The following is an 11,516-nucleotide window of genomic DNA, read 5'->3' as shown; positions in this document are numbered from 1 at the left end:
AACGATACAGGACTACAGCATCTCATGTCTTCTTTAAAGCATGGGTTTCCCTCTAATTGGCTACTGGTTTTCAACATTTCTATGGTTTTACAATGCAAAATACAGAAGTTGATTCAGAAGGTGCAAACAGAAGTTTGTCATGTCACCAACCTGTTATTGTGGGCAGCACAGGCATAGATAGACAAGCAAGTACTTGATAATGCCAGAGATGTTCACTTGACTAAGAGGTCATCCAAGAAGTTTGGCAAGATGAAAAGGCCCACCTCCCCTGCAAGTGAACTTCAGAGAATGTGTTTCCCTGATCTCCCTTTCAGTCCTGTCAAAGTTATGAGAAAATGCAACACCATTACCAAAGGTAAACATCTTGCAGCTTCAAACTCCTCTCTCGTTGCCCAGAAATCCCAGGCAGGACCTGGCTCTCCTGCAAAAGCACCTATATCAATCATGTTTAATAAAATTGTAGAACAACTTGGAATTGTGAGTCAGCTATAGCAGCTGCTTGACATGTATTCCTGTAATGTCTTCAGTGATGGTACAGCATGAGAAATTAGAGTTCTCATTGTGAAAACCTGTGCTGCTGATGTTATTAAATTCATTCTAAAGACCACCCTACTCAGCTAAATTCCCTTTGACCAAAAGTAATGTTGAAGTAAATAAGACATAGATACAACATTAAGGAAAATCTGTTCAGAAGATTGAAATTTTCCAGCATAGTAAGAATAGTGAAGCAACAAGATCAGTCTCCTTGGCAGATTCTGGAATAACCACTGGAGGTTTTTTTCCAGAGCAGGTCAGGCAAAACATCTCCCAGGAATGGCACAGTGCAGCTCATTCTGCACTAGGACATGGGACTGGGCCAGATCAGCGATTCTCAGGAGTGATTCCCAGGAGGGAGAGACTGAATCAGGGGGTTAAGGCATGGAGATCAGGCTAATTAGCTCTACTGGATATATGCTGAATAATGCTTCTCTAAGAACCTCATCTTCTCTGTCTATGAGAAGTGTTTTCTTCTCCACAAAGCCCCATGATTGTATTCTTAGAAAACAGCACTCCAATAGGTGGACGAATAGTGGATTTAAACCATCATTAGATCCTGCCAGTCTTGGGCTGCTCAAGTGCCCCATCACAGTTTAGCCCTGCAGGCCTGTCTAAACTACTTCAGTCATTTGGCCCTGGTGCAGATATCAGCCATGGCCAGGCCCCAGGATAGACCAGCCACCCTCACAGCCTCACCCCAGGCAACCTTCCCTCTCCCCATTTAGAAGCTCTTACTGCTACCCTCACAGCATCTGCTGCATGGAAAGCCTCCCCAAATGTATCTGAGGCTTTTTGAGTCAGCACATTTAAACCCTTGCAGACAGCGACCATAGCAAGGCTGGTGTTCTCACCCCAAAAATTAGGGTGAAGAGCAGGGAAATTCATTCAGTTCAGTTCCCATGGGCAGGCTCCAGACCTGCAAGTAGTTCTTCCAGAGATCCCCATCCAATCCACTACAACTGAACAAGTACTATCTCTAAAATCCCAGTTTACGATATTAAGGACATGTATTCTGAGTACATATTCTGTGGTCCTCTTCTCATCTAATGTAATCCCTACCTTTCCAATTTTTATGTCTGGGTCCAGCACATTGCATTTGGGAATTACTAAAGCCCTATACCATGCTGCTCTGGCATATCTTAAACAGCTAATACTGTTGTACCACTCCTCTATTCCATCACTGCTACATGAAACTGTACAATTCTTTATATCTGATTCTGTGTCCATTTACCTATCTATATGGGAGGATATTAAGTTCAAAGAAAAACAAGAGATGGCACAGAAAGACAGAGCACTGTGCATAGATAATATACTGTTACACTTTCTGCCCACAAGGTAAAGAAAATATGGAAGAGAAACAGGAGAAACAAAACGTTGAGACTTCAAAAAATCTAATCAGTAAATGAATAAGGGGAAATTATGACTTCTTTTTCCGTCCACTTTCCCATCCCTCCCTTCCTCCTTCCCTCCTTCTCCCATTAAAAAAAAAAAAAAAAAAAAAAAAAAAAAACCTAGAAATTAACTGCAGCAGAATCTTTTTCTGTTTTAAGCTATTAAATCATCATTTTTCCTCAAGAAACATTGATGATTTAACTGACAGTTTATTTTAAAAATAGATCAAGCGTTCAGTTGTCATGCAAGTGCTGTATTTTATCCCTAATGGAAATAATTAAACTTACTTAAATGCATGAAGAAGCAAAGAGGAAATAAAACAGCCATCCATCTTATTCAAAGGTCTACCCAATGTCTTGACCAGAAAACATAAGATTTTACACAGTAATGCTATAAATGCTGAAAAACAAATATTCCATTCACCGTTGTCCTTGATCATTAACAAAGAGACAGGCTTTAGGATTTATGATAGTAGCAGGTACTGCAGTGACAATCTGTATGGTTCTCTATCTTCACATTGTCCTTAAGGGTAATCTTAAAAAAGAAAACACACACATATAACAAATAATTAGGATTAGCTACACAGTAAAAACAGCATTCTTAAGTAAAAGATGTCTGAAGACTTTTTCTTAACCACAAGGTACAGAGGCTTTTGGGGTACATGTACTACAACAGCCTCAGGACACCAACCTGTGAAGTTGCATCATCAGTGGCTTTCGGAGCTGTAAAGAGAAGGTTTTCAATAGTGACATGCATAGTGACATAGTTTGGTGTCCTTAATTTGGCATAAGTGTCTCATTTTCAAGAAGTGTCAAGTAACCAATCTATGAAAAAACAGGAAGTGTCCTTAAAATATTTCATATGGGGATTATAAAAATGGAGACCACAAACACAATGAGTCATCTTTATTTTTAATCTCAACCAAATTCTAGTTGCTGCCTTAGGGCAAGTATAATTTTGGCGTCTAGGAAAAGATCTATGCTCTACTCAGATGAAGAGCCAGGATGGGTTCAGCTGTAGGTGTCTATAGGTAGGTCAGCTATCTGGGCTTTCATCATAGCCAGTGGAGATGCAGCACTCTGTTCAGCTGTGCACACAGAGCTGTCAATTGCCATTTGAGATGTCAGAGGGGATATCACCAAGCCTCCAGCTGCCACTCTAGAGGGTCTTTTATGGGTCCTGTGTCTGCCAGTCATACACAGATGTCTTCAGTACCCCCGGGTATCTCAAATGGCACCAAATCTGTGAGTGGGTAACTGAACTGAGCTTCTAGCTGACACACTTAATGAGCCTAATTCAGATCACCACAGGATAGACACCTTAGCTTGTTTCAACTAGCTCACCATTTATTACATCAAATTTAAGGTTTCTTCACCTGAGCTGAGTCACTCCCAAAATAATCAGCTTTAGCAGAATCTCTCTTTAAAAGAACCTTCCAGATGAGAGTGTTTAATGCTCAAAGTAGTTGCACACATTTACAGTTCCCTCTTGGTTATACTATTAAAAGTAAAGCACAATCTCGATTAATCTAATGAGTACAAACGGTTTTGGTCCCTGTTTTCCATATATGTAATTGATAGTATTGACCAGCCACCTTCCCAGAGAACTCCTGCTTATGCAGGAAAAAAGCAAGGAAAATGACTTATTAAAATCAAATACACACTGCATAGCATTTAAGGGGAGGGTGCACATCCAGAAGAGTTGAAAATGAGAGGACAAGAAGTCCACCACTGGAAATGCAGGCATCATGAGCCAAAGCAGTTTCACTGAAATCAGTGGCACAGCACCAGTTTCCACATCCCATCTGAATATTAGACTCGGTACTGGTTGACACTTTAATTTCCTCTTTAGAAAAAAAGAAAGAGCCCAAGCGCAAAGGATATAAATGCCAGGGATGCTTCCCTCAAATAGTTCTTTAATGTCCTCCAGCAAAAATATATTTTTTTCTATTCACTGCTTCAGCTAAACATTGCATCCTAAAAGAAGCTTAAACAGGTCTCATTCATACCCTCACCTTGGTAAAAGCCTTTGCTACGCAGCACGTTGCTTCTGATGTAATGTTCTTTGGAACAAGCATGGTCTTCTTGGACCTCATCGGAGTGGGATAGGCCCGGGAGAAACAGCACCCAGTGCACTGGTAAACGGGTGCTCCTGGCTTGGAAAAGAATCTGTTCTCCCCTAGCTTGCACTCTGGACAACCTGCCATAAAAATATAAGGAAGAGAGTTTTACTTGGTCTCCAGTTGTATTTTCATTTTCAAAAAGAAAGGGAAAGTGTGGGTGCTAACAGGAAGCACCAGCCACATTCTGCTGCTTGACGTCTGCAGAACAGAGGAGCACAGACACCAAAGCTCCTCTCTTTCGGGTCCTTCAACTCTGCAACATGCACCAGCTGTAAAACTTGACTGTGGCTTTCTAGGTAAAGCACAAGCATTGTTGTATCTTTTCTGGGTTTCTTTTCAATTTTCTTGACAGTTGTGGAAGGGTTTTTGTATATCTACTGCACTAGGTGTCCCTAGAAAACTTCCTACTAGCTATAGATAGTTAAATAGCACCAGCAGGATTTGTAGTGCTTCTTAGACATTGCCTGTTTTCAGGCAAGTCTCTGTTATGAAGAATTTTAAAAATGCCCAGTGTTCCCAAGATTTTTGTAGCTCGCATTTTTCTATATTCGGCCCAGGACTGAATAATAAAATCCACAACCTCCAAAACACACCTAAAATATTCCTAATATGCCTCTTCCGTAGAATGCTACACTACCAACATCCCATATTCTCAGATCTCCAGAGGGAAAATCTTCTGCATATTATGAGGAGAAGCTATGGTTCTGCTGTTCCTGATGTTATGTTGTCATTTAGATCTCAGGAGCACAAGAAACCAGAACATTTCTATTTGATAATGTTTCAAGAATTAAGATCACCCATGTCAACATGAGGACATGGTCATTTGGGAGACTCTTGACCTGGAGAAATCCAGTTTAGAGAAGAAATAGGAAGTACACTCATAGCAGAATTATCTTGATTTATTATACCTTCATATCTCAGTGTCAATAAATGCAACTGAACAATAAGATTTATGACCATATTTATAAAACATGTGAAAGTTTAATTAATACTTTTTACAAATAATCACCCTATTTCTGAATGCTGAAGGCAGCTTACCCTGCATAAGAAAGTCTCCATCTGGGAAGGCATGAAGAAGATGCAGAAATACAGAGAAAATGGTGAAAGTGACAGCTGCATACTTCCCGTAGCAATCCATGATGTGTCTGGAAATACAAATACACACATTTTTAAAGGACTGTTTTGCGCTGGGTACAGTATCGGTATCTAGGCTACACACTGATACAGCATTCAGTGCAAGTAACAGAGACAATTTAGAAACGGGATTGGAAACTGAAAATGCAGTGTACTGATGTGCATTTTATAGGCTCAGAAAATTGTCTTCATCACAATAACAAAAATGTGCCTTTCTTTCAGGCCTTAATTTTTTTTCTGAATATTAACATAAGCCACAGCACATAAACTTCAAATGTTGTAACTCTCTAATATTTATGGTAGAATGGATAAAGCCAGCAAAAGCTTATGTAGAAGACAAAAGAATCTGCAGAATCTGGGACACGGAAAGACTAATTTCAGGGAAAATAATTTCACATCAGGACATAATTTCCTGAACCAAGAGTCAGATTATTCGTTCATACACTGAAATGGCCTCAAGTTGCGCCAGAGGAGGTTTAGATTGGATATTAGGAAAAATTTCTTCACCAAAAGGGTTGTCAAGCATTGGAAGAGGCTTCCCAGGGAAGTGGTGGAGTCACCATCCCTGGAGGTATTTAAAAGACGTGTAGATGTGGCACTTAGGTACATGGTTTAGTGGTGGACTTGGTAGTGTCAGGTTTATGGTTGGACTCGATGATCTTAGTTCTTTTCCAACCTAAATGATTCTGTAGTTCTTTGATTCTATGACTTCTTTAGTGTCAAAATCCCCATAAACAGATTTTCACAACAGTCCTGTTGTTCAGTGGGAGAAAGCTCCTCCAATCTATGTAATTAAGAGAGGCACTACATGCTGTGCACCAGAGCACCCAAGGAGACGTGGTGCTGAGGGAGAGCTCAGGAGGGCTTGAAACAGACCCAGGGCCACCTGCATTACCCAGGGTCTAGAAAGTCCCAGGGAGTTCAGCATCGCTGCAACCTTCTGGACTGAGATTTCTTTTAGGCTTCGTTTTACGGATGCAGCAACTTGGCTTTTGGGATCTGAGTAACAGAAAGCTGGTTTGGCATAAACACACCCTGGTCAGCTCGAACTTTTAAAAATCTTTTCAATATATTAATTTTGTGCAAGAAGGCTACATGCAGCACTACACATCTGTCCTTCCACAGCTAGCGCATGAGATGAAGTGGCCATAAATAGCATATCACTTGTTGTCTGGGTAATTCAACAGAAATGCAGTTGTGTGGCTATATTTGATCCAGATCAAATCTATACCACAGGGTAATGCATATCTCTGATATGAATAACTGGGGGAACCATAATATTAAAGATGCAGAATGTATGAGTTGTAACTGTATGAATATCATATCAAATTCTCTGATCAATGTTTTAAAATGTATTTTTTTTTTTTCATTAGTCACAATAAGATTTCACGGGGTAGGGGGGGAATGAAACCTCAGCTCTCTCCATATCCAAACATCAGATGTGCTAAATAAGGGCTACATGCAGATTGGCAGGATGCTGTTTGCTAACTACCACAGGACCTTTAAAATTATTCTGCAGCATTTTGTAACTGCCTGATCAGAGACAAAAACTGGTCATAAACTGGTCATAAGAAACTGATGTTTCTTTTGAGCCAGATAAGTGCTATATGCCTGTGGCATGGCCCAGGAGGACCTCCCTCACTGGGAAGTCAGACAGGATCTGAGTTAGGCTATAAAGATGATACACATGTTTTCAGATCTTCATGTTATAAACATCTGGTCAACTAATGCTACTTTTAAAAATCTTGGATTCAGCTGAGCTATGCACACATAAAACAAAATACTGAGCCTCACTTCTGCTATTTTCAGTGTTAAAATATAGTATTTTAGGCATGATGTTTGAAACTTCCTTCTCAAGCACTAAGCCTCCATACTGTACTGACAATTGCATTGTGCCCAATCACTGACCGTTTTGGCCCAGTCTCTCAGAAAACAGAATTTCCCCCTTAAAATTATTTTCTTCTAAAGCATATGCTTGAGCCCTTCCTTTAGACATGAACGGGAATGACTTATATCCCATGGTGAAGTAATTGGGTCCATGGAGAAAAGGATGTATAAAGGATGCTGAAGTATTAAATTCCCCATCCGGGGCAGCCTGTGCAGGTGGCAGAGACAGCAGCACTCCTTCACCCAACTAGGCTGGCCGGGGACAGCCTTGTCTTGAAGGACTGAGTCTCAGGGTCTTTTAACACAGACACACAGTGTGCATTTCAACAGGGGGACTTTCCCTGACCTTGCAGATTATGCTGTGAGGGATTCTGTGCTGAGCACTGCTACCTTCACCCTGAAGAGAGGGTGTTTGGCTCTGGCTGTGCAGCAGCACCTGGTTCATTGGCCCCGGTTGTTCCTGACTGGCTTCAGTCGGGCACCCCTGGCAGCATCCCAAGCCTGCAGCTCCCTATCACCAAACTATTTACCTTTACCTGCCTTCTCAGAAACATTATCTGATCATGCAGATCTCTCCACCTCTACAGTCACCCCCCCAGGCCGTGCCTGGAGCTAACAGACAGCTTGTTTGGGCTGTGTCTGAACTGATGACTGCATCTCCAAACTCTTGCAACTGTTTGCAACTGGATCTTTTGAACAGTTTCTTCTGTGCCTGCATAGACCACCTGATCCCTTGACTTTAAAAGACTGAAACTGTCACACAAGAGCATGATGAACTAATGACTGATGTGCAGGATAAGGCCCCAAGCTGACAACACTGATATATACATTTTAGATACTGAAAGCTACTGTTCTTAGCAAGCAAAAAAAGAAAAAAAAAAAAGCATTCTTAACTACTTAAGAGCTTCTCTTCTTCCAAATACACCAATCACGGCTGTTACTCCATGATAAATATTCTCCAGGCACAGATCAAATTGTGGCCCCAAATATTTCTAAAAATATGGCAATGAGAAGGACAATAATGTCAGCAAGAAAGAAATTGACCTTGAGATTTGGTGTAGAGGTTATTTAAGCATGTTATACTGATAAGAGAGGGCACTGTAAACCCTAACCAGGAAAGATGGTAGAAAATTAAGTATAATTAAATAAAGACAGCTTTCACATAATGGAAATGTACTTCTTTGCAGATTTGCACCTACCCAGCAGAATCCCTGCAAGGACTGTCACAATGATGCAAATGTTCAAATAATGCCTGCTCACAGCTGGAAGGAGAGGCAAACCTGAGATGGTCCAAGGAGTGAAGCCACTTGCCTGGTATCATTATCTGAGAGTGAACCTGGAGCACTAGGATGTGTGCAAAGAGAGTATTGATTAGCAGAGGGATGCTCCATCACTGCATAAATTCCCAGAGATATGTGGGGATGTGAGGCTGCTATGTCAGCAGGTCTTGGTTCATTGATTAAACAGACGTACAACGCAGCGGAGCACAGGTCCTGCAAGGTAGCTTTGAAACCAGGAAACAAAATCAAAGAGAGCTCCATCCTTGCAGCAATCAGAAAAAGATCATGCCCAGGCAGAGGAGGCTGAGACCAAAGGCAGGATGACAAGAACATGGCCCTTGCCTGGCTGGGGTTAGCAAAGTGGAAAGAAACAAAGTTTATGAGCAAGACCAATGTGCAACGCTCTCCCATGCAATGAACAAAGACACAAAAGTGGAAACAAGCCTCCTTCTAATTAAGACAGAAAAAAATAGAGGTAAGAGACTGATCTGAAGCCCAGCTAAACTGAATGAGGTGAAGAGGCCAATGAGGTTACAACTAATGGATGGCAAGTGTTGGGTGCTGGATACAAGTGACTCTGTCTCCTCGCTCCCACCTGCCCAGTGAGTCAGTTCATGCTGGCAGAAAATAGAGGATAAGGGAATTAAAAGCAGCTGATAGTGAACAGGAAGAAAAACCATTGGCAGCAATTTTGGAAACATTGGAAAGAAGCATTTGGAAGAGGTATCAAAAATCCAGTTCAATGTATGTATGTATGTATGTATGTATGCATGCAAGCTGAATGTAACCTGCAGTTACTCATCTCTGCTTGGGCTACTATCAAAACCCCATCTGAGAACAAGAAATACTCTTCTGATGTTAGCCAACAGGTGGCAAAGGAAATGGGGGATGCCATTAACACGGTGTGGGAGACAACCCCAGACCCACAGCCGCTGAAGATGGGCAAATATTTTTTCGCTAGACTGTAGGACAGAGCTGGGCAGAGGCCCGATGGTCAGCCTATGGTTGATAGTGATAAGGCCCCAGCAGTGGGGAAGAAATGCCTCTGTTGCTCCACTCGCCTTATCTACCAGAAAGCACTCACGGCCTAGCACTCATGTCAAGAGCCTGAGCAGCCACCGGAAGTACCCATAAAGGGAAAGTTAAAACAACCAGAGAATGAAGTAAAACCAACACTAGCGGGTAAGATATACAAACAAGGTCCCAGAAAGGGCCCCAGTATGTACAGGGGAAAAATCTCTGGAGGGACAACAACAGTCTTGCTTCCTTTTCTTTTTTTAAAGTCATGCTTGTTGGCTTGAGACCAGTTGAGGCCAACCCTCCCCACTTATCACAAAACACCACGCGTAAAATGGGTATATAGTTGGGAAAATTGAAGGGCCTCCTTGGAGCTCCCTCTCAGCTGGCCTGAGACCCTCCCACTCCATTCAATGCTATGATTTGGTATGTTGTAAGGGTTTGAGGCAATCCCAGAGGGAAGTTGTTTAAATTACATTAACCAAAAGGGGAATTGAAATTGCAGTTTTGCACTTCCTCTATTGAGACAGGCTGCCAGGCTCATACTGAAATCACCAAAGATACTTGTCAATAAAACCCAGATGTGATCTTCTCTACTCTTCCAATGAAACAGCCATTTTGCCTGATGATCTTGGTTTTCTGACTGTGCCCATGCTGCTAACCCAGTTAGTGTCTACACCAGTCATCATCAAATCAAAGGAAGCTTTTACTTTGCTCTATTAAATATTATCTTTCTTAAGCTTTGGAGTGTTATATAATATATGAATTTCAGCAGCTCTTTGGAAAGATGGTAATTTTAAGTCTTTCCCAGCAGTTAAAGTCTCACCTCATTATTTACAATATCTTGTCTTTTCCTGTAAATAAGTTATCATGTTATCAGTTACCATCACAAAGACAGGCAATCATCTGTATTTGCCAACGGGTCTTCTGTTCATGTATGCATGGGACTGTGGATGCCTTCACATTCACGTGAAGCTCCACTGGATCCCTTGTCTAACTCTGTGGTCCATGTTCTGGCACAGACATGCCAGCAAGCTCTGTTCAACGGGCATCCTTTGGACTGGTCATACGAAATAACCTTATGTTTTCAGATAAACTTGGGACATTCCTCTATACTTTTCCATAGGGTGATGGTGGTGCTATCATACCCAACAGCAGTTGAACACTTTGCACATTGTGTTCATTTCTTTTTGGGATGCTTGGCCAGTAGGTACGGCTGCATCACAGCAACAATGAACTACAACTGCCAGTGCTTCACTTGCAGACCAGTGTCGTGTACACAGTAACTTGCTAGCAAACTGCTGAAGACTGAGAAATCTTCACTAATATTTTTTTTTCCTTTCTTTAACATATTTAATTGTGACTGGCAATTTAAAGACTCTAGAAGATGTGTTAGTACCACCGGTTGCGTAAGGTTTGACATTTGACAGCAACACCATTGACCAGGAAAAAAACACAAAGCTACTGTTAAAGAATTACCAGACCCAATCAGAAATCACAAAATATCAACATTTAGCTGCAATACAATTCTAGAACCTCATTTTCTCTTACTTACAAAGCTAGTTTAACCCCAGGCACTGATGTTTTAGTCCCAAAGCAACCTTTAGGTTAATTTTCAAAGTAAAAACTTTGACAGAATGGAAGGAGATGAAAACTTTGGAGAGAAGGGAAAAAGAATGCCAGAGATATGTAATTGTTCATCTTTAACAGTAACAAAAAATTTAAAATACATTACCTCCCTTGTTCAACAGGAATAAATCAGACAGCTGAGAAACTGCAGGATGGTGTTTGAAGGTGAGCTGTCCTCGGAGCTTGGATGTACGTTCCCGAAACTGATGCATGAAAAAGTTGCATCTTCCTTTTATACCAGTAAAGCTAGATCATATTCCTCGCCCACATCTAATCCATAGGATCAACTGTACATTTTATCTAATGACTGAACATTACTTTATGTAATTACCAGCCTACCATGCTGATCTTATCTTCAACTTGACTTTCATAGAGATTATTTTTTTTCTTATATAATGAAAGAAAGGTCAGCTTGCGAGCACAAACTCAGTGCTGTATGAATTTCCTGGGGAACTGGAATATCGAGCATCCTGTCATTTGCTGCAGTTTTCAGTGAACAGAATCTCATTTTTAAAAAG

The 11,516-nt window shown here is 41.2% G+C and overlaps 1 protein-coding gene across 1 annotated transcript; it reads right to left on the bottom strand.

Annotated features, from left to right (window-relative positions):
- Positions 1-2,209: 2,209 nt before the first annotated feature.
- Positions 2,210-11,228, bottom strand: CGA (glycoprotein hormones, alpha polypeptide). The gene is made up of 4 exons (XM_074820772.1): positions 11,105-11,228; positions 5,090-5,196; positions 3,944-4,128; positions 2,210-2,463 (listed from the first exon to the last, which is right to left on the bottom strand). Exons 2-4 carry the CDS (start codon positions 5,187-5,189, stop codon positions 2,386-2,388), a joined length of 363 nt encoding a protein of 120 aa, XP_074676873.1. The 5' UTR covers positions 5,190-5,196; positions 11,105-11,228; the 3' UTR covers positions 2,210-2,385.
- Between the last annotated feature and the right edge of the window lie 288 nt (positions 11,229-11,516).

The sequence above is a fragment of the Strix aluco genome, chromosome 3 (genome assembly GCF_031877795.1).
Source record: "Strix aluco isolate bStrAlu1 chromosome 3, bStrAlu1.hap1, whole genome shotgun sequence".
In the NCBI taxonomy this organism is placed as follows: domain Eukaryota; kingdom Metazoa; phylum Chordata; class Aves; order Strigiformes; family Strigidae; genus Strix; species Strix aluco.
This window is presented reverse-complemented; position numbering and strand designations above follow the sequence as displayed.